The 26306-nt window shown below is 46.4% G+C and overlaps 2 protein-coding genes across 6 annotated transcripts in view; both read left to right on the top strand.

The window, feature by feature from the left end:
* Positions 1-18598, top strand: part of SPATS2 (spermatogenesis associated serine rich 2) — a 138935-nt gene extending 120337 nt beyond the window's left edge. The window contains exons 9-15 of one of the 2 annotated variants that reach the window (XR_009565512.2): positions 3342-3400; positions 8210-8319; positions 11026-11128; positions 12314-12528; positions 13712-14071; positions 15756-15811; positions 18416-18598. Coding sequence is in view for 1 of the 2 variants with exons in the window: in XM_030835165.2 (XP_030691025.1) it covers positions 3342-3400; positions 8210-8319; positions 11026-11128; positions 12314-12528; positions 13712-14023 (799 nt within the window). In the remaining variant the exon portion in view is untranslated. Of the gene's footprint in view, positions 1-3341; positions 3401-8209; positions 8320-11025; positions 11129-12313; positions 12529-13711; positions 14942-15755; positions 15812-18415 lie in introns of those variants that run through there. The other variant, XM_030835165.2, reaches the window with a different exon arrangement.
* Positions 18599-23590: 4992 nt separating this feature from the next.
* Positions 23591-26306, top strand: part of KCNH3 (potassium voltage-gated channel subfamily H member 3) — a 19233-nt gene continuing 16517 nt past the window's right edge. For 2 of the 4 annotated variants that reach the window (XR_009565324.1, XM_030835159.2), the window contains exons 1-2: positions 23591-24215; positions 25676-25909. Coding sequence is in view for 3 of the 4 variants with exons in the window: in XM_030835159.2 (XP_030691019.2) it covers positions 24140-24215; positions 25676-25909 (310 nt within the window). In the remaining variant the exon portion in view is untranslated. The other 2 variants (XM_060305608.1, XM_030835160.2) reach the window with 2 other exon arrangements.

Genomic DNA, 26306 nt, shown 5'->3' with positions numbered 1-26306 from the left:
CAGCAATATTTAGTGGATTTTCATTATCAGTTTCTGAGTCCAGTGTTCTCAGATGCTCATCATCATGTATTTCCATTCAGGAAAGCCTTGACAGAACAGTTGCAAGCTTAGTACCCTCAAGTACTGAGTAAGAAAGGTAACAGAAAGTCTGGCAGTCTGAATGAGCCTTTCATCACTCTCTGAGAGGACTCATTGCTTGTAGCTATGGCATCTGAAAACTATTACCTCAAACCACAGGTACTTTTGAATCTCTTGGCCACAGATCCATACTGGGACCGCCATACAGCTTAGAACAGGTGGAAACTTTAGCTTAAGTTTCCTCATTGTCAGAAAGTTGTATTACAGTAAATTACTATTTTTAATTGTGAAAAATGCCTCTGCTATTTATCTTATGCTTAGCCTACTTCCCGCCTTTGCACTCCTCTCACCTTCTCTGTTTATTTTGTGATGCGCATGTTTCCGCACTTAAACTTTCAATATACAGAAAAGTTGAAGGGATAGTACAGTGATCGGTGTATTTGCTGTGTGTGTGTGTGTGTGTGTGTGTGTGTGTGTGTGTGTGTGTGTTTTGGTGGAACCATTTGGAAGTTGCAGACATAACATGGCCATCCCTAAATGCTTTAGTATTAATTACCTAAAATACAGTTATTCTTCTACAAAACTGTAATACATTATGTGATGTACTTTTAAGAAAGTTCTTAATAGTGTTTTGTGTTGGTGTCAGCCTATCTTTAGTGACGCTCTCAGCTAGGAATGCCTGGGGGCACTCACCTGGGCCCCTATGAGCCAGTGTTGTGGTGGACTGACCCTTGTGGTTCTTACGATTGCCACATGCACCTCAGCAACAACTCTCAGGGCATTTTGAAGAAAAAAACAAGGTTTATTACTCACAAGTCGTGGAGGCTACATGGCATGCCTGGAACCACACAGCAAAGTGTGCCTAAGGAGAGTACAGACCTGGGGTCATGCCTTTATTGGGGTTGAGGGTGGGGTGCCTAGGGTTTTGCGGGTTCTTTATTAGTAAATTTAAAACATAAGAGCAAGAAAGCATGGGAAGGAAAAGTAGGATCACTCCAGTGGGTCAGTTATCTGGGTCTCCCAGGGCCTTCTAAAAGGGGAGCCTCATAGGTGGGGTGGCCTGGCTCTTTATGAATGTCGGCAACCGAAAGCTTAATGTTGGGCACTTACATTATAACCAAAAAAGCTAATCGTCGGGCACTTACACTACATATGATTTAACATTTATTCATTTTTCCATTTTAAAGACTTGTAAAAAATTTAATGAAAAATTGCCAAGATTCATCAGGCTTTTCTCTGAGAAAATATCCCAACAGTTAGCCAATAGATTCCTCTGTTTAACGCTTGGCTGACATCACAGGACCTTTCAGTAGGTGTTATCAATAGATGGTAACATGACAAACAAAAAGAAATAGAAGTGCTTACTGCTTTTCAGTGTTTTTTTGGCATGAGAGGGTAAGCTTTTGTTTTGTTTTTAATTGATGTGGTCATACAGTTGCTCACACACTGCCCTGTGAATTTCTTAAGAAATGAGTTATTCAAGAGACAAAGGTTATGTAAATGGATGCTAATCATTCTTGCAGGGAAAAAAAAGTACCATCGCGATGTAGTAGCTCATACTGACACAAAAAAGTCTTATTGTGACAGTGCAGAACTTTTTTCCTTGCTGAAAAAGTATCATGTGACATTCTACTTTTTCATAATAAAGGTTGTTAAGCTGCAAAAGTCTTACTTGTTTGCTGAGCTCTTTTAATAAACATTTCACAAGCTTTGTCAGAGACAAATTTGTCATCTGATGGACACAGTGTCTGCATCTTAAGGTGATTCAACGGCAGAAGAGGTAATGATAAACTCGAAGCCTGGTAGCTCCTGTCTCAGATGTGCTTCTGTTTTGCCTTTTAGGTATTCCAAATGCTGCTAGAGTTCTTGGAGCAAAATATTTGCCAAGGTTTGGGGAATGCTTTCTTAGCAAAAGTATTGCTACCCTATCACAATAGTTGTATCTTCTCTCTAGTCTGGTGCTTTGGGATTAATAATGCCAGCCAAATTTGTTTCTTTACAAGTCTGTGTATTAACATCATGCATAATGATTATCAAACCTGTGTTCTCCAGCACTTTACTGTAACAGATTTTGCTCCTTGAGGAAATGTCCCTGCCTTATACTTTTTTGTATATCTCACTATAGTCTCCATATTAACTACTTTGTGCCAGCATAACAACATATTGAGCTAAATTGAATTAGACTGTGTGTGTGTGTCTATGTGTGTGTGTGTGTGTGTGTGTGTGTGTATATATATATATATATATATATGCATATGTGTGTGATTAGTTTTACAACCAGAAACAAGAGGAGAACTTTTATTAACGCTGTAGTTATATTCCCACTCAAAAGGAGAAATTAGAATGAATTTCAAATATGAAGAGATTTGGAACATTTCCTGTGTGTGCAGGTATTAAAGTTTTAGTTTTGTGTTTCTGTTTTTGGGGTTTTGTTTGTTTGCCACCGCTAAGCAAAACTGATATGGTAAGGAAAATTATTTTCATCCAGAGGTTTAATCCTAGGGCAGCCTGTTATTTCTTTATATGTTCGCTGAAGGTGGTGGGCTCTTATCTAAGAACATAGAAAAGCTTTCCCATACAAACCATTTACATTTGCAGTGGAGAAAATTCTAATTGACCATTTAATGTTCTTTTTCTGTAAAAAGCCTTCCAGAAACCTTTGATTCCATCTTTTCTGGATTACTATTAAACGTTTACCTGAAACCAGCACAGTATATGTATGTCTTTTAACTACTCTGCATTCTTATGACTAAAGCACCAGTGGACTTGGTGCAACTGTGCTAAAATGTTGAAGAGCTATAAATCCTAATCGTGGGTAAATTTATCCTGCCCTAGCAGGAGTGTTGCCTGGTAAAAATTCATTAGAAGCAAAGCTGTCCAATTTTATAGACCAAAATATAAAATAAAAAGTATGCACACATGTAGAAATATGTAATTTCCATGAGGACTTCCGCTTTAGCACAACTTACCAAGAAATGTTTTGTAGCTTGCTACTGCCATCTACTGGTTCTCAACTCTTAGATGAGTAGCTACTGGTTTACTGTAATATAGAGAAATAAAAGGGAATTAGGTTTCTTTAGTGGAAACTTTCAAACAGTCTTTGCTGAGGGTGAGATAGGATTTTCATGTGGTATATACAGTGTTTATTTTGTAGTATACTTTTAGGGAACAAACTCATAAGTCTTTCTCCACTATTAACAATGTGCTGTGTTCCTGTTTGAGTTTCTGATCAAACCTTTTTTCCCTTTGTCATCCCTTCCTAGTTTAATGGATCGAGAAGTGGCATTGCTTGCTGAAATGGACAAAGTGAAAGCTGAAGCAAGTAAGACTGATCCTTATTAAAGCTATTACCTGCCTCTCAACCCCCATAACGAAAGCTCAATAAGATGCCACAATAAGAGTTTATATATTTGGTTAAACAGTCTTGAGCAGTTGTACCATGCTGGCATAGGAATCCTTTCAGGTGAAACAACTTTACAAGAGCCTGTTTTTCAATAGTGCCAAATTTTAATATTTTGAATATAGAGTTCAGAGACTACTTCATGGTGTCTGCCACCACAGCACCAATTAAGGGAATTAAGGAAAATAAAGTATCTTGCAGGTGCCTGGGTTTTACTTTGTTTTTTCCTCCAGTGATTGAACAATTCCATTGGATTTTTTTCTACTTGGAAAAAAACCTTTGGCATAATCAGAGGAGACATCACCAGGTTGCCTACAATTAGTGTATACATTCCTGTCATTACCTCTCTCAGAACTTCCTTTGTTTTCTCAGGTTGTAGAAACCTCACTCAGTGTCTGTTATCATTGGGTAGGGAAAAAGTCAATTAATTGAAGGTTCAGGATACCCATGATGAGGGTTCTTTGAAAGCTTACTAAAATGGAGTCTGGAGGAATAGTCTAACTTGGATAATTTGTGGGGTTTTATACAGAAGAACGAGGTATCTGTTTTCTGTCATTTCTATTAAGGGTTAGGTTAAAGATACACAGCTATATGAAAAGAAAGGAATGCCAACTGCACCTTGTACAAGGGCATTGATTTGGGACTTTTCAACAGTTTTTCCTTCGTGCATTGAATGCCAGATTTGTAATTAGGAAGGTTGTTTCTTTTAACCGACTCTCAAACTGGTGAGAATAGAAATAGGTTGAGATGATGACTCACAATTAAATCATTTGTGTCTGTGGTCATGGGCCAGAGGAGGCAGCTTTGAAGCACTGAGCTGAGTTCAGTTTTGATCCATTTTAATGAAATTTTAAGTATATAACAGAGGTGCTATCCATTGTTTTTCAGAGGTGAGATTTCATTTAAATTGAGTGGTATATCCTGAAATTTCCGGTGACAGTTTCAGTCCATTCTTGTACCTATGTGTTCTCTTTTTGAAATTGAAGTTTCAGAGAAAATAAAATTAGTAAGAAGACATAGCCCCCCCCCCCCAAAAAAAGACATAGTCCTTACTGTTGAGAAGAAGGTGCTTTTTTTTTTTTTTTTTTTTTTTGCTACATTGGGTCTTTGTTGCTGAGCGCGGGCTTTCTCTAGTTGTGGTGAGCAGGGGCTACTTTTCATTGCAGTGTGCGGGCTTCTCATTGTGGTGGCTTCTCTTGTTGCGGAGCACGGGCTCTAGGCGCGCGGGCTTCAGTAGTTGCAGCAGGTGGACTCTAGAGTGCGTGGGCTCATTAGTTGCGGTGCGTGGGCTCCAGGGCGCGTGGGCTCAGTTGTTGTGGCTCGCAGGCTCTAGAGGACAGGCTCAGTAGTTGTGGCGCACGGGCTTAGTTGCTCTGCAGCATGTGAGATCTTCCCGGACCAGGGCTTGAACCCGTGTCCCCTGCACTGGCAGGCGGATTCTTAACCACTGCACCATCAGGGAAGTCCGAAGGTGCTTTTTAAAATACATCTTTTATAGAAAATTTTGAACATATTTCAAATAGAGAGGCTAATATAATTAACCCCCAGCACCCAGCCTCAACCAGTTATCAATTCGTGGTCAATCAATTATCAAATACAGTCCACCCCTCTCATGCTAAAAATCCTAGTTCTCAATGACACTAATGTAATTACTCATTTACCAATAATATCAAAAAGGTGTTTCTTTTCTTTACACATTATAGTTTATTATATGTTCATAGTACTTCACAGTTGAGAGTTTTTTCACACTCATTCATATGTTATGTTAATATCAACCTTATGGGAGAGTTAGGTTTTTGGATTTTATTTTGTTTTATTTTTTTCATTTCATAAACGAAGAAACAAGTTCCTTGGAAAAATGTGAGTTGTCCAAGGTCATATAATTAGGCCCTCTGAGTTATATGATATGTGTAGAAATCTTTACTTGACACATCTTGAGATCTGTAATTTTATCTTAGAATCCTAGAATGCTGGAGCTGAGAGAAAGTGAATTTGATACAAATGGCAAATAGGTTTTATCTTGGGAGCCAGACCAACAGATCATTTGTATTTGTTGGGCCTTTGTATTGAGAAACTTTTGTATGCATGTTCCTAACTTATTGGGAAAGTGTGCCCTTATCGGTTAACCAGACATGGGCATGAGCAGCCCATGGGTGGCATATATGTGGCAAATTGGACTAAGTAAACTTGCTAAACACATTCAGCTCTACACCTGATGTAGCTCTTTAAAAATTCTATTTTTTTCTCACGTAAATTTGGCTAGTTTCTCAGTAGGTTACAGGATTCTGTGTATAAGTTAGGAATTGAGTTTGACTGCATGCCACGGAATGGCCTAAAGAAATGTGAGCTTCTTTTTCTCTCATGAAATGAAAGGTCCAGAGGTAAGCAGTCCAGGGCTGTAGGGCATCTCCAAAATGATATGAGGGGACTTCCCTGGTGGCACAGTGGTTGAGAGTCCACCTGCCGATGCAGGGGACACGGGTTCGAGCCCTGGTCTGGGAAGATCCCACATGCCGCGGAGCAGCTAAGCCCACGTGCCACAACTACTGAGGCTGTGGTCCAGAGCCCGCGAGCCACAACTCCTGAAGCCCGAGCACCTAGAGCCCGTGCTCTGCAACAAGAGAAGCTACCACAATGAGAAGCCCACGCACTGCAACGAAGAGTAGCTCCCACTCACCGCAACTAGAGAAAGCCCGCACACAGCAACAAAGACCCAACGCAGCCAAAAAAATAAAATAAATAAACAAATGAAAATTCCTTCTTCAAAAAAAACAAATGCTCTGGGTAACAAAGCAAATTTTAACCTTCCTTAGATTAAATATTAGCATTTATCCATCTCTGTTAGTGTAAACCTTTTAATGCTTTCAAAATATAAGAACTCAGGGAAAACTCTGAGTTTTCAGATGAAACACACAAATAAGGCCAATTATCAGTTAAGTCTACAAAACGAAAAATGGCATTTAAACGCACAGTGGTATCTTGATATCCTTGATACTACTATTTAAATAAATAAGAACTAGGTTTCGTGCAATTACAGCTACTAAAGTTAAATCAGAATAAAAACCAAGTCCTGGGTTTCCCTGGTGGCTCAGTGGTTGAGAGTCCGCCTGCCGATGCAGGGGACACGGGTTCGTGCCCCAGTCCGGGAAGATCCCACATGCCGCGGAGCACCTGGGCCCGTGAGCCATGGCCGCTGAGCCTGCGTGTCCGGAGCCTGTGCTCCGCAACGGGAGAGGCCGCAACAGTGAGAGGCCCGCGTACTGCAAAAAAAAAAAAAAAAAAAATGATATGAGGGACCCAGGCTTCTCTATCCTTCTCCCCAGCCATCCTTACATTGTGTTTATGGTCAAAATATACATCCTACGGCTCTAGTCAGGGAAGGGCAAAATGTTACATGCAGGCTAAGACTCTTTTAGAGAGCTTTCTAGTAAGCCTCGCCTCTGAATTCTGCTTAGATCTCAACGGCCAAACTATACCACATGATACAGTTACGTGTAGCAAAGCCAGGAAATGTAGCTTTTTTTTACCTAAGCACATTGGTACCCAACAACATTAGACTTCTGATAGAGGAGAATGGATATTCAGTCACTAACAGTCTTTGCTACCGTCTACCCCTCAGCTACCCTGCAGTCCTCTTTTTTCCAAAATGAGAACACACTCACCTCCTTCTTGATGGCAACACCTCCACAGTCTCCTCTAGTTCACGTATTCAGCTGAAAGTCCAGGACTTCTGGGTAGTTTCAGATCTTCCAACAGCTCTGGTTATGGTATATTGTGGTCTGGCATCCCATAAACTGAAAGAAACGTTATTACATAAATAGGGAGAGAAGAGGATAATTATAGTAAAAATTCCCACTTGGACATGCAATGATCAAAGCTTACTGGACAGGAATAGTAGAGTCCCTGCCCCAGTGGTAGAGAAAGTTCCTTGGTTCATTTGGCAGCCCCTAGATCTGCTTCCTGAGAGGATTTCTTTTGCCCTTTGTCCTCTGTAACCCCTGGCTTCCTCCTCTGAGAGAATGTTTATTGTCTGTCATTCTTCATGGCCATACCTGAGTTACACATCTGGGAGCAAGCCAGAGAAGATGCTTCTTGAAAGGCTGTAAATAATCTAATGTCCATCATTAGGGAACTTGGTAAATAATTGTTGTATATCCACATAGTAGAATACTAGGTGGCTATTAAACAGAGTGAGGGGAATCCAGTGTATTACTAAGGAACGAACTTCAAGACATAGTAAGTAAAACTAGCGAAGGTAAAGGAGGGACCATTGTGAGGGGAAAAAAGAGAGAGAGAGATTGTATATGCAGAGAGTATAATGGAAAGTATACATAAGAAATTGTTACCAGTGGTTTCCTCTGGAAGTCAGAAGTAGGAGGGACGGTTTTATTTTTCATTTTATACCCATTTATTCTAGATGTATTCTTTACCTTGTGCATATTTTTGTTTTAGTTTATATGCGTCTTGATAAAATTTTTTTAAGTGGGAAGAGGAGAAAGAGAAATGACAAGTGATGTATGAGTCTTTATGATTCATAAAAAGCATTTACCATGTAAACTGCCTTCAGAGTCCCTCAAGAAGGTGGAAACTGGACCTTTGGTATTTTCACTTTCTGGATGGGTGGGCAGCTAAGCCTTTGGCTGTCCAAGTACATACTGCAAGGCCTATACTTCTAGTTCTTCTTTGTCCTATTTAGCAGACCGTAAGAGTCATGCTCCCTTTCCTCTACAGTGGAAATTTTGCTCAGCCGTCAGAAGAAAGCCGAACTTCTAAAGAAGATGACTGATGTGGCTGTTCGGATGTCAGAGGAGCAGCTGGTTGAGCTCAGAGCTGATATCAAGGTAGAACCTCCTTCTCCTTTCTGCCTTTCTTCTTACCCTCAGGGACTAAAGTAGCAAATCTCCATAATTCATGGCTGTATCTAATATATTTAACTCATGATCTCCTCTTCCCAAACCTGGCCCTTTCCCTTTCTCTGTAAATGGTACTGTCATCTATCCAGTGTCCAAGCTGGAAACCTTAGGGAATCTCTCCTTTTCCCACAGTTCAGTCTGTCAGCAGACCCTGTCCCTTTGACCTTCAGCGCAATCTCGGATCTGACCTTTTCCCTTTGTCTCCACCAGCACCATCATGATCAAGCTACAGTGATCTCTTGCTTGCACTTTGTGGTAGCCTCCTAACTGATTCCACTCCTCCTCTTTGCCACTGCCCTGGCCTCCCCACCCCTTCATATCTGTCCCTCGCATTACAGAACCTACTTCAAACTTCCCATTGCTTTCAGGATAGGCTATAATCCTTAACGGCCTGTAGGGCTCTGTATGGTCTGGCCCTTCTGCCGTGCTTTGCACAGCATCCCCCTTGTCCCCTCTGCTCCAGCCATACTCGCTCTCCTTTCCACAGGCATACGCTGTTCCCTCCTGTGAGGGCTGCTGCACATGCTTTTCCATCTGTCCAGAACATTCTTTTCCCTCCCCCTGCTACTCCCAGCACACATCTCACTCCTGACCTCATCCTTCCTGACGTGTCCCCCCTGTTTGTGCCTTCCTAGCACACTTATAATTGTATGTGCATTTGATTAATCTGCCTTTCCCACTCGATAGTGAACTTTACAGTGACAGGAACTGCTGTGTCTCCAGTGCCCTGGCACAATGCCTTGGCACACAGTAGGTGTTTAGTAGATAGTTAAATAGTTGGTTGGTCAATTCTGATTTTATAAGAGAAAAATGAGCAATTTGAGGTGTTGATTATATTGTAAACTGTTTATAAAGATTACTTGGATTCCACACTCAGATGTCTTAAATTCTTATATAAAGAACAGTGTTTCTGAGACTAAGATGGGAACGTGAGAGAGGTTGGGTTATTCATGGGTAGTTGTGGACACTGACATTCTAATTAATTGTTGCTAAACCGTGAACTGTACGGCCTTCTCTGCTCCTGTGCCCTAACTCTGCTCTTTCTGAACGTGTGAGATTTATTGCCATATTTAAGAGGAATACATGCTGGGGAGGCTATATAAACAGCCTTTGTAAAATAAAAGCATAGATGGAAGATCATCTGAGACCTTACAGGCATCCCTGTTACCATCCTGACCCAGTCTTTCACACAAACCTATGTCGCGTTATTATTCTCTCACTCCTTCCCCTTAGTCTATATTGGGGAGAAATAGTGAAACCAACAATGCAAGTTTTAAATTACCATTTTCTGATTAACTAAGACTATATTGCTAAATTTTATAGAAAGTCTTCCTCGCACTGATGCCAGTCAGTCTCATTCAACTATCTGGGAGAAGCCAGAAACCCCTTTGGAATTAGATAAGAATTCTGGCTCTCACAGGCTTCATCTGTTCCCCTTCCCACGTGGTTGAAGAGCTGCTAGAAATATTTCTGCAGGCTGACTAAGGATCTGTTTCTCTCCACGTTTTCAGTGTACTGAAGTGGGTGCTGTGCAATTTAAATGTCTTATTTCCAGATCATTTTATTTCCGTCATTCCTGTTATGTCTTTGGCTCAGGAAACCCTAGAATGTGTTTCAGAATTAATCTCAGACTGATATTACATGTCTGAAGGCTTTGTTATAGAGATTCTTGTGCTTTCCTAAGTCACAGTATACTCTGCAGCTTTAGGACTTCAAGTCCCAGAGGTAATTTTCATTTCTCCTCTCCCGTTTATTGCTTCTCGGTGCAGCCCGAGGATTCTGATGCACTTGATTCCACCCCTTGAAAATCCAAAGTGGAATTAGGCCACCCCCAGTTAGAGGACTGCTCTGAGTTCAGTTCTTCTAAATTATATCTAGGCCTTTAACTTTTCTTTCTCACTCTCTTGTACATCTGAAAAAATGATTCCAGACTACCTTAGAAATGGTTTATTGAAATAGACCCCCAGAAGCACTTTATTCCTGACATGTTTCTAGCCCCGCTATTTCTATAGCATAGTTCGTTTTTGACCCAAGGGGATGGTTACTTCTCAGCTCAGTCTGCTTAAAAGGATTAAATTACTTGCAGCACAAACTCTTCTCATTTGCAAAGCTGACTTTTCACATGAATGATTTTCCATCTCAAGAAATTGTTCCTATTACAAGGACTAAAAAATCCTACTGTATAAAGCGGTTGAAGTGGGTTTACTAAGGAAGTTTATATTAGAGAACACCAAATCATCTATTTAAATTAAGGAATCATTGTTGTAACTTATGAGCATTTCCGCTGCCTCTGCCTGTGTATAAAATGGAACAATGGGGAGAGTAGCTAACAGTGGAGAGAAAGGTGGTCCTCCATCATGAGTTCCTTCTTTCTCCAGAGTTTCTCTTGATTTTCACCTAATGACCATTAGCATTTCATAAAGCTCCCAAATGGACTTATCTTCGGGCCCTTAAGGAAAATGACTGAATTTTGTCCATCACCCAGCATTGGTAATATGATGGCCATGTAGGTAATGAACTTTGAAGCACAAAAAGAAAACAATTGAAAGTAATTGTTTCGTCTGTTTACAGCAAGCTATAAATCCCACATATATTGTTTGTCTCACTGGAGGCTCTTCTTTGTCTTTTCTCCAGCACTTTGTTAGTGAACGTAAATATGACGAGGATCTGGGACGAGTGGCCCGATTCACCTGTGATGTAGAGACCCTAAAGAAGAACATAGATTCATTTGGACAAGGTGAGGTGCTGAGAGATTCAGGGCGCCGGAGATGGTGATGAGAAGACCACCCTCTACTAACTAGAAACTGAAGTGCCGATTGGCTTCTCCCCTGATTCTTCCTCAGTCCCTCTTGGGTTTTGGTTTGTTTGCTTGTTTTTATGAAGAGGAACTCTGAGATACTTAATAAGTCAGTGGACACAGATGCTTTGAGCTCTGAGGATAGGCATTTTCCAGCTCCCTAGATTTGCGGTCATATTTTTTCATCATTTCCTGCTGAGCTGAGAGGTGTTTGGTATATAGTATAAAGAGCACGTGGCCCTGGAGTCAGACCAAGTTTGAATCCTTGCCTCTGCTCTCTACACTGGGCCGCTCATTTTACTCCTCGGTGGAGATAGCAATACCTGCTTTGCCTAGCGCATAATAGGTGTGTGTGGAGGCGGGGCACGGTGGTGCCTCTGTGGTGAGAGCCTGTAGCGACACATCAGTCAAACCCAGACCCCGAGCTTGGCTCCTACGTTCTTTCTGTCTCGGTGTGAAAGTGAAATAAATGTTGGACCTAGGGCAGTGATTGTGAGTTCAACATTAGCCCAGGCTTAAAGCCAAGGAAAAACATCTATGGGGTACTTTTAGACCGTTGAATTCTGACAAAACTTGAATTGAAAATATTAGTATTTTTCAGCTAGATTGATATTTTGAATTTGGAGTTATTTTTGCAGAAAGAGCCTTGGGAAGATAGATATTTGTTGTAAAGACTAGTTCTGTTCATATGTAACTCATCTTGCCTCATTCAAATTTTTAAAAAAGAATTTGGCTTTTTATTTAACTTTTTCTTTCTTTTTGAAGTCTGTACTTTAGAATGTTCCTTGCATAGGAAAGCGAACATATGGCCCGTACTATTGTTCCTAGGCTTAGTCAGCCGCTGGAGCCAAAGCCAGGAGTTTAGGTGGTAGGAAACGCCAAGAAGTCATTAGTTGGTGGGGGGATGGGCCACTTACAAAGCAGTGGGGATTTGGCAGGAGTGGAGGAAGAGGGCAGAAGGGAGATTTTCCTTCCCGTTACCTGTTTCTAAGCTTATCTTTACAAATACTCAGATAGACAGTCCTTTATCCTAAATTGCTCATTGTGAGATGGAGAAATAGGGAATACGTTACCCACCATGCTCTTCTATCGTCTGACCACATATCACTCACATTTCTGTCTCAGTGTCCCATCCAAAGAACAGCTATTCAACCAGATCTCGATGTAGCTCGGTGACATCCGTGTCTTTGAGTAGCCCGTGTGATGCCTCTGCTGCTTCCTCTTCCACCTGTGCCTCTGCTCCCAGCCATACAAGTGCTAACAAGAAAAACTCGGCACCGGGGGAGACTCTTGCAACCACAGCAAACTCCAGTGGCCGGCCCTACCAGCCTCATCGAGAGGTAACCTAGCTTCCACACTGAGCAACTTACGAAGAAATGCTGCCAGTTTGTCACAGCTTCAACACCGACAGCTCAGTACATTACCTTCCTCTCTTTATGCCCATTCCACACCTATTTTGAATCCCTCCAGCCTCAGTTATTTCCAGAGAAAGCATTTGGTATGTATGTTCCAAATCACCAGCCAGTTTAGATTTCCTGTCGCCAAGACTGCTGACTTACTGATGTTGGCAGTGATCGTAGCTTTGTAGGTAGTAGTATATTGCCTGGTAATTGGTCACACTGGGAGTCACGTACCCATCTTGAAGTAGAAAAGCAGCACCACTAGAAAGTTGAAGTATAATCCATAGTTTCTTTTCCTTGGGTTGTTTTTTGTTTTTTTGTTTTTTTCTGCGGTACGCGAGCCTCTCACTGTTGTGGCCTCTCCCGTCGCGGAGCACAGGCTCCGGACACGCAGGCTCAGCGGCCATGGCTCACGGGCCCAGCCGCTCCGCGGCATGTAGGATCTTCCCGGACCGGGGCACGAACCCGCGTCCCCTGCATCGGCAGGCGGACTCTCAACCACTGCGCCACCAGGGAAGCCCCTTTTCCTTGGTTTGAAGGAGATACATAAGAGCAGTCCAAGGCAGTGCTGTCAGTAATTCTTCAGACTGGTATTACATTGGAATTGGAGGACAAAAATAAAATGCTATGCCATAAGCTTTCTGGGTTGTAATGTGAAAGGTATGTTAAATGTCACAGCAGCGTGATTTAATCTGTGGTTCACGATATATAGCAGAGTAGATCATAGTGATGTTTATTCTATTATTCCAGATGTTCATTATCTTTACAAATGGCTTATGATCTACAAAATTCAGACGCGTGATAAGATACTTGCCCAGCTGAGGGCTTGTAACAACCTCAGAGGATGCTCTTTCCTCCTTTTCTGCCCAGCTAAAGAAAAGCTCTTCAGTGGAGAAGAGCATAGGGCTGAAAGCCAGGGGGTAAATAGTGAATGATTTATTAATTCTGATTAGTGTCTAGATTGGATTGGCTGATCAAACTCTGTGGGTTTTAAGAGAGAACTGAGTCCCAAGCCTGGGATACCGCTATTAGGCTTTCAGAATACTCCTCAATAAACTGAACTGGAGCAAACGGGGTGCCCTAACGCCACAGTGCTCTGAACATTGTCTTCTTTTATCCTTAGGTATTGCCGGGGAACAGACGCGGAGGACAAGGCTACAGGCCACAAGGCCCAAAGTCCAATGACCCCACGAACCAAGGACGACATGACAGTGGGGGTCGTTACAGAAACAGCTCGTGGTATTCATCTGGTTCCAGGTACCAGAGCGCTCCATCCCAGGCGCCAGGAAACACTAGTGAACGGGGCCAGACTCACTCTGCAGGGACCAATGGAATTGGAGCCAGCATGGAGCCCGGCCCACCCAAGCCCTCATTCAAAAAGGGGCTCCCCCAGCGCAAACCCAGGACCTCTCAGCCTGAAGCCGTGAACTCTTGAGGGAGATTCCAGCTGGCCTGTCTCTTCTATCCCACACAATTCAACTTGGTAACTGGACTTTCGGAAACTTGTAGTTAGACTTAATGACAGAAAGAAGTTTGCGCCTTCACTTTTGATGCCATTCTAAATATTTTGGTTCTTCTCTCCTCATTTCCGCTTTACCATTTTTTTTTTGGAAGGGAAGCTGTTTTTTCCCTTGACCTTTCCCAGTGATATGGATTGATTCTGACTGTTCATTTCCCCCAGGAGTCACCGGCACCTGTTGCCAGGTTTCCCAAGGGTACGCAGTGTTCTTCCCAGTACCGCAGGCCTTTCAGGGGCCTGAAGAGGCCTTCCTCAGCAACCCCTACTGTCCAGGCTTTCAGGAGGAGATGGGTCAGGCAGCTGGTCTTGCTGCCTTTCCAGTCTAAGCAGAAGCCACGCTTGCCAGTCAGGTTCCCTGTAAACAACAGCGTGACCAAGGGAGGCAATGAGGGGGTTGTGTACTGTCCTGGGTTAGCCAGAGAAGGGGAAACTGAACGGGTGAAAAGGAAAGAACACTAGGAAACATTTGAGAATCTGCCTGTGCTCCCAGAACGTGCCTGAGATTGACACTCAGATCGGGGTTTCAGCCTCTTGCTTGGCACCATAGCTTAGCCTGCAGTTTCTTCCAAATGCCCCAGCCTTGTTTCCTATTACCTTAGACTGCAAACCAGTCTAGGGAAGTCTATGGGAAAGTAGCATTTAATTAAAGGAAAAAAAAGTCTTTCTTCGTTCAGTGTTTGAAGATTTTTGTTGTTGTTCTCCCTCTTTCCTGATTCCTATTCTGACCCTGAACCAAATTTATAGCAATATAATTTGTGTTAATCTAAGGTGTTAACCATCAAAAAATTGCCTCTGTCAATCTTTAGAGTTGAATAAATAAAAACAACTGCATAAACGGTCCCACGTTTGTTTCACAGCAGGAAGTGACTTCATTTCATTATCTCTTTTTCTTTGGGCCTCATGGGGTAGAAGTCACTCGAACAGCTTGTTCGGGGCTTAAATGAGGGTGTCCAATTCCTAAGTCATTTGTCCACTGCTTACCTTCAGAACCAAATGAAATGTAAAAGCCAGGATGAGCAGATGCAGCGGTTCCTCTTGGGAAGAGGTCTGTAGGAGAGGGAATGGTGACTTTCTGAAGGAGAGCCTACCAGTTCAGAAAACCCACAGCTGCCAACAGCTCACCCAGGCAACCAAAGGTTCTGTCCACACCCCGGTCTTCCACTGCCTGTCCCTTCACAGGAGTAGTGGATATCACAATGTAACGGGGTTCCTGCATGTAGCAGGCGGTGCTGGTGCCAGAGTGCCACACCCACCCCAGCCTCTATGATTTAATAACAGCAGAGCTTTTTCTTCCCCAGCATTTGTTCTCTCAAGGCTGAAGCCCAGGCTGTAAGTGGCAGTGGTGCAGAACACTTAGCTGCCTCAGGGCTTCCCCTAGCTCTTTGGCTGAAGTTGAGCTGCCAGGGTTCAGGTTGGCTGCACAGATTGAGAAAGAAAGAGAGAAAAAGTGTGTGTGTGTGTGTGTGTGTGTGTGTGTGTGTGTGTGTGTGTCTTTCAGTAAAGAAAACAATAGTCAAGGAGTACTAGGAAGCCATTTTCTAAGGGGCTGGCCACCTCATTTGGGGGAATTTATCCAACATCACCATCAGCCTGCTGTATCAGGAAAAAGCCCTGCTTTTCTGATTAATTGCTTACCTACACTTTATAGGAAATCCAGAGATTGAAGTGGCCTTGAAGAATTATGAGGTCTATGCCCGTATCCAGGTAAGACTGTATTTAACCACCTAAACAGATGGGAAGCCACATGTTTGTCAAAACTGCCTTGAAGTTGAAGTTAAAATCTCCTTATAGAAAAATATTTGAAGACTTTTTCTATGACCACAAAAAGTTTGAAAATTATGACTTTTTTTTTACACATTGTTTTTAATTACAAAAGTAGCATTTAAAATATCAAATAATACAGAAATATAAAAGGAAAAAGTTAGTTTTCCACTTTTTCATTCTGTTCCTCAGGGGTAATAACTGTTAATAATTTGGCATATATCCTTATAAACCTTTTCAAAGCATATATGTGCTTATACACATAGATATGTAGGCTTTTTTAAAAATAAATTTATTTATTTTTGGCTGTGTTGGGTCTTCCTTGTGGTATGCAGGCTTCTCACTGCGGTGGCTTCTCTTGTTGTGGAGCACGGCCTCTAGGCGTGTGGGCTTCAGTAGTTGTGGCACATGGGCTCAGTAGTTGTGGCACGTGGGCTCAGTAGTTGTGGCTCGCAGGCTCTAGAGCACAGGCTCAGTAGCTGTGGTGCACGGGCTTAGTTGCTCCGCGGCATGTGGGATCGTCCCAGACCAGGGCTCAAACCTGTGTCCCCTGCCTTGGCAGGCGGATTCCCAACTACTGTACCACCAGAGAAGCCTGATATATAGGCTTTTAATTTTTTGTTTTGTTTTTTACAAAAAAGGGAGCATACTGTATGCATCCTACAACCTTTTTTTTAGATATGTCTAAACCATAATTCATTTAGGATCTCACGTTGTAGATATTCTCCTAAATTTGCCATTTGACTTTCTTCAGTGAAGAGAAATGAGATTTACGTTAAGTTTGAACTGTGCAGCTCATTCTTTGCTCCCCACAACAGCTCTTCCTTCCAAGAGGAGGGAGGCTCTGTACCCTGGGCAGTTCCTGCTGTGTGTTCAGAGACAACCTTCCTAACCATCATTTCTCCTTCCCTTTCCATTTCCTCTTAGAGATCAATGTCCTGTCCTTTCCCAGCCTGAGAGATAAGATTGAAACTTCAGGTTTACCTTTGTCAGTTATGTGCCACTTGAGAGAGAAAATTTAAATTAGCGTGGCCTCATTATGAACATCAAATATTCCGTAGGCCCCTTATTTGCGGCAGTTTCTTAAATTCACTTTTTAAAAAAGTAATACAGGCTAATTTTGTTAAAGGTACAAAAGGATACATGATGTGAAAGTGAAAAATACTCCCCTACCTTGTCCCACTCCCTAGAAGAAATCACTGATAAGTTTCTTGTTTATCTTTTCACAAATTTTCTAAATCCAAACATGCAAATATGTTTTTTCTTTCTTTTACATAAATGGAAATTATATTATGTGTATTCCTAAGCAATTTGCTTTTTTTTTAACTTGTCCTCACTTTTTTTTTTTTAAAGTATTTATTTATTCATTTGGTTGCACCGGGTCTTACTTGCAGCACACAGGCTCCTTAGTTGTGGCATGCAAACTCTTAGTTGCGGCATGCATGTGGGATCCAGTTCCCGGACCAGGGATCAAACCTGGGCCCCCTGCGTTGGGAGCACAGAGTCTTATCCACTGCGCCACCAGGGAAGTCCCTGTCCTCACTTTTTATAACTAGTTTTTGTTTGGTTTGAAGAAAAATCAATATATGTAAATGGTTTTAAAAAAAATAGTTCAAAAGGATATATGATGAAAAGTAAGCCTCCATCCCACTCTGGACTATTTATTCCCTCCCCAGAGGCAACCACTGTTAAGTTTCTTGTTTATCCCTCCAGAGGTTTTCTGTATTTATATACATATATCAGAAGAATGTATGCTGCTTAGACCTCTTTCCATGTCAGTATACGTAAATGTACCTTGTTCTTTCTATGGCTGCATAGTATCCCATTGTATAAATGTATCATGATTAGTTTTACCAGTCCCTAATGATGATTTTCAGTTTTTTGCTATTATGTGTATTGATGAAATGAGCATATTTCGTCAATATAATACATACATCACTCGTTACATGTGAGAGTGTACCTTTAGGATCAGTTCCTAGGAGTGGAGTTGTTGGCTCATACAGGTATTGATAAAGTACTCTTAAAAGGTGCATGGATTCTCACCAACAGTGTTTGGGAGTGCTTTGTACAGCTGCTGAGCTGGAAGCTAAGGAGAGAGAAAGATAACTAAAACACAGCCCTCTGTGGGGCTGATAAACTAGTTGGGGCAACTGACACATACAGATAAAAGAGTACAAGGTAATAGTCTTGCATGAAAGAGCCTTGCTGTCTTCTGTGAGTATGATGGAGAAGCACTGCTCGCAGGGCCTGTGCTTGAACTTGAACCATACGAGTGGTGATCAGGCATTTGCTCAGTGGTTTATAGACAGGGTGACCTCGTATTTCAGAATCGCAAACCAGGGTACAGTCTTGTGAGTATGAATGTATGTATGGGAAACAACAGGATAAACTACTTTAGGTTGGGAGTGGCCTAGAAAAGCCAGGACACATGGTTATCAATCTGTGAACCTCTGCTTTGGGGAAGGTCAGTAGAGTAATGGCTTGTTGCCCTTGGAAATCCTGCCATTTGACCTAACAAAATGAGGGTTTGTCTTGCTTGATCTACAGGATTCATCCCACCTGGAGAGGATGATATGCGTACGGAAGCACACTTAATGGAAGAAATGGGTATCCGAGATGGCACATGTTTGAAGGTCAGCAACTGATACAAGGAGCTGTTTTGTCACTATTTTAACCAGTTCAGAGTACCAGACCATAATGCTGGTAGCAGAACATCATACCGTAAAGTCAGCCAAGCTGGACTTCTGGTGGCTTTAGCCACCTGTGCACATTCTTTGCTTCAAACACTGAGGCACCTGCTGGGTGCCAGGCACTGTGCTGAGTTCTGAGGGAAAGATAAATGGTTCCAGCTCTTTCCTCAACCCCTTTGCAGGTGAAGGAACTAGAGCTCTTAGAGCTCAGCAGGGGCTGGTGGCTGGGCAGTGTGGTAGAGTAGAAAGACCCTGGACTTTTGAGACCGATACTTGGATTTTAATTCTGGCTTCACAACTTGGTAGCTATGTGACCAACTAACCTTGGGCAAATAACGTAACATCTTTGAACCTCTTCTTGAACTGGGAAGTGGAGACTGGTAACTACTTCATGGAGTGGTAAGGTAGGTGTCAAGCAGGTGCTGACAACAGTACCCTGGTGTCCAAGCTAACCTGTGACTAGTTCAACGTTCACTCGCCATAACTCCTTTACTTTTCTGTCTCTCGTGCCCTGTTAAAAAGTGCATGAAGGACTTCCCTGATCTCCAGCCTTACAGACCTAATTAACCAAAAATAAAAATAAAACCAAAAATAACCAACAAAATAGAACGAGAAATTAACCAAAAATAAAAAAGTAATGCTTCAGTCACCCTATTCCTGCTGCCGCTTTTCTCTTCTGAGTGCAGATCCCCCCAGCATGGTGAGCTCTGTGCCCTCTTGTCCTGACAACTGTCAGGAAGCCACCCCCACTCCCGTTTCTGAGCTCTTTGGGTGGCACAGGCCTGATGCTGACGGCACCAACATGGGCAAACAGGGAGCAAGGCTGTGGCAGAGTCCGAGGAGAGCCAGGGAACATCGTTTCCATACAGGTGCTGAGGGAATTTTGTTTCTAGTCTGTGACTCCCTACCAAGGGGAACCGCTATCTGAGGATTTTTCTGGGTGAGGAAACTCACGCACCATCACCACCACCAGCAAAACTGTTCTCCAGCACACACACACACCCCCCCCCCGCCCCTTCACAGCCGTCAAAACAGCAGGAACAAATACCACCCACTCTGATTCCCCAGGGAGAAGTCAGGTCTCCTTTTTATGTCTCTCTTCAACTTAACCCAGTTAGGCTTTCTCTGTAACTAGATTTCAGACAAACCCATTTTCTGGTGCTGCTAGAACACGCAGGTTGAGAGACTGAGAAGATTTCTCAGACTCCCTCCCTTGCTGACTGCAGGCAGGACTGGTAAACTGGCCTTCCGGCAGGTGGGGCCCACGATCGACTGCAGCGTATCCCCACGGCCTGAAGTCCTGTGGCTGTTCACAGTGGGCACTCATCAAAACGACCACACCGTCCCCTTTTAATAGGCTGTTTACCGAAGGATAGGACAAGGCACCCCAGCGTTGTGGCGCGGTAGCAAACCGCTGTCAACCTAGTTAACTCCCGGTTCAGATCTCTTTCCTACACTTAACTAGCCATGCGATATACAATAGCTTATCCAGGATTCCCTTTTAGAAAGTTTACTGTGGTTTCCTCACACTAGCTAGGATCCTCCACTAAAAGAAAAGGCATGGCCTAGAATGAGACAGCTGAGGGGCGGCCAAGTACTGGAGGCCTCAGAGTATTCCAAAATGGTGTGTTTGTTTTGGTGGGAATGGGGAACCTTCAGCGAGGCTTCATGCTGAGCTCATTTCTGGGGTCCCAGCACCCAGGGGCAGGACAAGTGCTCGGGGGGACTCTCAATAACAATCACAACCACTTACTAAGCTCATCTCACTCTCTCCACAATCCTCTGAGAAAGGATCATTTCACAAATGAAGGAACTAATGCTCTTCGAGATGAGCGCCCGTCCCCCATCCCTGCCCAGGGTCACACAGTGGCAGAGCTAGAATTGAAACCTAGACTAGTTTGACTTGAAAGCCTGAGATTCCCCACCACACCACACAGCCTGAGAAGGAGAGACAGACCTGGGGACCTCCAGGAATGAGGGTGGAGAGAGTAGGAAGAGGAGAGGAGACGGGAGGGGCCCTGGACTCTGTTCCTCGACAGCCACCTGTTCTCACCGGCTGCACACAGCAACTGACTCCGCCTGCACTTGGGAGGGGGGCTTTTTCCATCTTTTGTGTCTTGAGCGGTTTTTTCTTGCTTTGCTCTTCCCTCCTCTCTCTCCTTGTTCCTTTTGTAGATAATACTCCCACAGGCCTCCCACGGCAGCTCCAAAACGCAGCCTCCTGAGTTTCTCCTTGTTGACAATGGCTCTGAGCTATCTCTGAACAGGGCTCCTTCTCAACCTTCCCTTCCCTGTGACTCCCCACTGTGGCCAGTGAGTCAAGAACTGGGGAAAGGGGAGAAGAAGAGGAGATTATAGTGGGGAGCCCAGTGGCCCCTAACCTCCCCACACACACCCTGCCGTGCCCTGTTGTCTACACGCGTGTGTGTGTGTGTGTGTGTGCGCGCGTGTGCACGCGTGCATGGGGGGTGGGTGCGGGGGTTGTGGGGGTGGAAGGAGGAGGCAAGGAACTCACCATAAGCCAGGTCTGGCAGGAAGACCTGAGGGACTAGGTAAAGTGAAAGAGTGAAGTGGGTTGAGATCTAGACACTCATCTAGACGGAAAAGGCACCTTAAATCAGGCCAGGCCAAAGCAAAGGGTCAGTGTCTGCATCTCTACCCCATACACACTTTCACACAAATTCTTTGAAGGGCAATGGGGGAAGCAGTTTAAAGCCCAAAACATTGCTGTTTCATTCTGTGATAAGAAGAGTGATCATGACATTCAATAAACGTTAGTATATTTTCTTCTCCCAGAAATGGGGACCAGAGCACCAAAACAGTGACACAGGCATTGTGCCTGGAGCTTCTGGAGGAGGCAGTGCATCTTAACCTCTCCGCCTCGATGTTTTCACCTGTAAATTGGCAATTATAACAGTGACTACCTCACAGAGTTATGATAAAGGTTAACCGGATAATCTAAGGAAAGCACTTAGCACAGTGCTTTGACACCAAGTCGATCTCAGCTATGGTAGTTCTTTGGGGCACCCCACGTATTCTGTCTACCGCCTGCTCACCCTGACCCAAAGCATATGGTTTGGCTTGATGTTCAAAACCAGCACAGGCGGAGGAGATTGAAGACTGAAAGTCTGAGTACTTGGGCTTCCACGGGAGGGTCATCTGGATCTGATGCACACGCCAGATGACCAGTCCTTGTGAGTGCCACACAGCTAGCCTGGGGTTGTTTCTGAGTCCTCACAGTGGGAGCCAGCTATGCTGGAGTGAGGCAGACTCTGGACCTGGGGTTGGGAGTGTGTCAGGGTTGGAACCTTAGCCACTTACCACCTTGGTTACCTTGAGCGAGTCTCTCCTCTCTCTCTGCCTCTGTTTACTCATTTGTGAGATGGAGAGGAAGTAGCATCTACTCTGCATGTTTCTCAGGGCTCCCATAAGATCCAAAATCAGATAATATTTACATGTTGCAAATGTCACACGCTGTTCTACATCCTTTAATCTTTTAATCCTCCTAACAACCCTCTGAGGTAGTTATTGTTCCCGTTTCACAGAGGAGAAAATTGAGTCATGCAAGGAAAATCACAACAGCAAGTGGCAGAACTATATTCGAACCTGGGTAAGTAGCCTGGTTCTCAAGTTGGGTGCTTTCCCTCATAGCCTCATCCTTTCTCTCAAGGTGAGCCGATTCCTAAACTGCACCCGCTCCTCAGCAGTGCGCTTGAACGTCGCCTGGAGGGGCAAAGATGAGTCGTTGGGGGAGGGGTTACTGTGCAGCCCTGGACCCATGTGAGAGAGTGGGACGCTGGGGACTGGGGGGAGGGGGACGCTTCCTCTTCTTCCTGCCCAAGCACCAGCTCATTTTAATACAGGTGCCTGGGGCTTTGGCCCTTGTCACAGATGAGGGGTGGGTGGAGCGGGTGACACTCCTTCCTTTCCGATGCTGCTGACTACGGTTGTGTCTCCTAGAGGGGTGGGGGCGCTGAGCCTTCCGCATCACTCGTTCGGGAACAAATTGCTGTTTTGGCCACGGCGGTTCCTCTGGGCGCGGGCGGTAGCCGCGCTCGCTGGCAAATCGTGGGAGGGAGGAGGAGCGGCGCTGGCAACGCGAGGCTGCTGGGACCGACGCAGCGCTGGAGACCAGTGAGAGACTGCCGCCCAGGGCCCGGCTCCGCACCGCCCGCCGGCCCCTCCTCCCCACCCCCTCGCTGGAGGTGGGGGTCCCTGCAGCCCCCGCTCCCTCTTCAGCGCAGAGCCTAGTTCTCTAGGACTAAAGGCGCTAGGGGCAGCGGAGACTCGGTGCTCTCATTCCCCGCCCGCAAAGACCCACTAGCGCACGGTTAGGAAGTTTCCCCCGGCGTCTGACATCTACTGTACCCTGCCTGTATTTGCAACCTGACCCTTCAGCGCAGCCTGGAAGCGGCAAAGGGGGACAGAGAGAAACACAGGGGCAAGACAAAGGATCTGGGGCGCCCCCATCCCCACACACCTCATTTCCACTTTCCACCCCTCCACCTCCCGGGCACACACGGAGAGCGTCGTCTAAACCCTATTTCCAGGACTACCCACCCTCCTATTTCCTGGCAGCTCCAGCCAGCCGCGGCGTCGCTTAGTGACGGATCGATCCATTCCCTGGAGGGTCAAGTTGAGGCTAAGAAAGGCTTGGATGCCTAAAAGCTGGGTTTAAACCCCCTCCCCCAAATCTCCTTTTAGACTTCCCCTGCCCCAACCTCCGCCAACCACCGGTCTTCACCACCTCCACCTGCTGGCCCAGCCCCCTTTCCCATTACATTTTTCTTAGGGGAAATCTTCTAAACCACGCACCCCCCGCTCATCCCCCGCCTGAGCTCTCCTCAGGTCCCTCCGGGGGAGGAGAGGCTGCCAGGCTCTCTGAGAACCCCCATGCTGCAGAGAAAGACGCCTCGCCCCTGCGGCTGAGTCTGCCCGAGCGGGACCAGGCGCTTGCCCGTCGTTCTCCGAGGGGCGGGCGGGGCGGCTCGGGGTGGCCCGGGCGGCCTGCGTGGCGCTGGGAGGGAGGGAGGGCGCCGCTTCCCCTGCCCCCACGAGGTCCCGAGGGGAGGGGGGAATCCCTCGGCGGGAGGCCTGTCCCTTTAAGGAGGCAGCCCTGCCTGGGTGTGCCCCGTCTCCATGGTTACCCCGGTGCTGGCTGCGGGCGCCGGAGGGAGGGAGGGAGGCTGCCGCTTCTCCCCGACAGAAGGAGGTAGCTGCGGGGATCTGGTGCCCAGCGGAGCCCGAGCCGGAGCCGACCCGCAGCCGAAACGGGAGCCGCTGCTGCAGCCACCTCGAGCCGAAGGTGCTGAGAGCACAGAGGGCGCGGAGCCGGGAGTCCGGGAATCGTGGGCGGCCAGGGCGCGAGGAGCCGCGCGCCATGCTCCGGGCCCCGACGGCGGGGACGCCCCCTTGCGCGCGGGCGGCTGGCGGGACCTGCGAGTCCGGGGTGGGCATTGCCCCCCGACGGCTGCGCTAGGGGGCGCGGGGCCCGGCGGGGGGCGGCCGAGTTGGGCGCCCTCCCCCGGCGCTGAGCCCCCTCGCCCCGGAGGGATGGGGCAGGCGGCCACAGCCGCCTAAGATGCCGGCCATGCGGGGACTCCTGGCGCCGCAGAACACCTTCCTGGACACCATCGCCACGCGCTTCGACGGCACGCGTGAGTCCCGACCCTCGCCCCACTGGCTCCCGGACCAGCTGTCCCTGGCCAGTGTTCCCGTCAGTCCTGCACCCAGACACCTCAGCCTGGAGCCCTCCTGCTCTCGCCCTCTCTTCCCCGAGCCCCACTTTTAGCTGGGACCACCGTCTCCTTCCAGACGCCGTTTCCGAAAAATTCAGAGTCAACACTGCCCCGGGCCAGGCAAAATGGCTAGAACTCTCTGGGTTTGGGGGCCGGTCATGTCGTCTGTTCCTGGGGTCGCGAACCCCGACCTAGTCGGTGTAACCTATCCCATCCCTGCGTCTGGCGCTATCCCACCGAGACTACCCTCGAACTGGCGGGTTGGGAAGTGAGGCAAGGAAGCGGTGCTCGAGGGACAGCCTAGAGGCTAAAAAAACAGGTTTAGAAAAGAGGTTTGCAAACCAAGATAGAGTAGGCGGGACTCAGGAGAGCACTGTTAGTCCAACCTCACCTCACCACCTAAACCCACCAGCCTAAACCCACTGAGCCCTCTAGTCCCAAAAGGATAGGTTTGGGGACTCCCACTAAGACTGGGGAAGTTTGGAGAAGGTGACCAGAGCTTCTGGATCCTGGCTTTCCGGGGCTCTGAGCACTGGGAAAGTCGTGAAAGCCCCCTCCCTTCTCCTCCTCCTTCAAACTCACCCCCAGTGGGGCTTCCCAGCTCTCTGCCTCTGTCTCTGGTTCCTGATAGGGGTGGAAGCCCATCTCTGAGACCATCCCCACCCCAGGCTTCTCCATCTGCTTTGCCTGCACTTGGCTCCCGCAGCCTGCTGATTCAGCGCCCCCCACTACCCAATACACTCCTGGCTCCAGGCTGCCAGAGCTCAGCTACCGTTCTTACACCCCCATTGTGGATCACATTCACTAATTCCTGAGCCAGGGGCTCAGGCAACTGGGGCTCAAACAGAGTGCAGAATAGATGGTGGCTTGGATTGCCTCTCCGTCCAAGTGTGTCTCGGTGGGAGGAGCCAAATAGCCAACCCGAGTACCTGGCTGGTGAGTGAACCTGGCAGAAGCTGGCGGGGCGGGGGGAGGGGGGCTGAGGCTGGCCTAGAACTGGTCCTGCAGTCCTCCTTTGGATATCCCTAACCCCACCCCTTACCCCAAGCTGCTCAGGTCACACTCCAGAGGGCACAGTACCCACACGGGGCTGCATTCACCAACCTCAGGGCTCACACATGCCAATTCTTGAATGCACTTATACACACGATGCTAGGAGTGGGACCTTGCAGGGCACCGACACACAGGTGACACTCTAATTCCTGTTCATAAACAGCTCCTGTCCTAACCCTCCCCCAACCCCCCATCCCAAACACTCACACACAGGATTCCTGGGATTTGTAACACCTACCCTTTGATTGCAGGCAATTGGGAAAGGAGGGGTTGTAGACCCTGTGCCCCTTCACCCCACACCTCCTCTGAGGGGTGCTCTCTTGCAGATAGTAACTTCGTGCTGGGCAACGCCCAGGTGGCGGGGCTCTTCCCTGTGGTCTACTGCTCTGATGGCTTCTGCGACCTCACGGGTTTCTCCCGGGCCGAGGTCATGCAGCGGGGCTGTGCCTGCTCCTTCCTCTATGGGCCAGACACCAGTGAGCTCGTCCGCCAACAGATCCGCAAGGCCCTGGATGAGCACAAGGAGTTCAAGGCCGAGCTGATCCTGTACCGGAAGAGCGGTGAGGGGCCGCCTGGCCAACCTGCCTTACTTTCGCGGTCTCACCCAGCCTGGTACCCACCCCATCCACAGTCCCTCCTTTCCAATCCCATCTTCTCCATCTCCCCATCTCATCCCATCTTCCTACATTCCCCTCTCCTCTTTCTCCACCCCTCCTCTTGTTCCTGGCCCCTCCTTTCTTCGGTCCTCACCCCAATCTCAGCTGGTACTCAATTTCCCATCTTGGATTTCCCACCCCAGCAGAAAAATGTCCCCATCTTACTTAGCAGGACAGATCTATGAACACACATGTCTGACTGTCGTCTCTGCTCTCCCTTGCCTTCCCCCGCCCTGTTGGATCGAGTCTAAGTGTCCTAAGTGGAGCTGGCATGTGCCTTGACCAGGGGTGTCAATGGCCC

The sequence above is a fragment of the Globicephala melas genome, chromosome 10, assembly GCF_963455315.2.
Source record: "Globicephala melas chromosome 10, mGloMel1.2, whole genome shotgun sequence".
Classification (NCBI taxonomy): domain Eukaryota; kingdom Metazoa; phylum Chordata; class Mammalia; order Artiodactyla; family Delphinidae; genus Globicephala; species Globicephala melas.
Note: the sequence above shows the minus strand (reverse complement) of the source record. Positions and strands in the feature narration are given on the sequence as shown.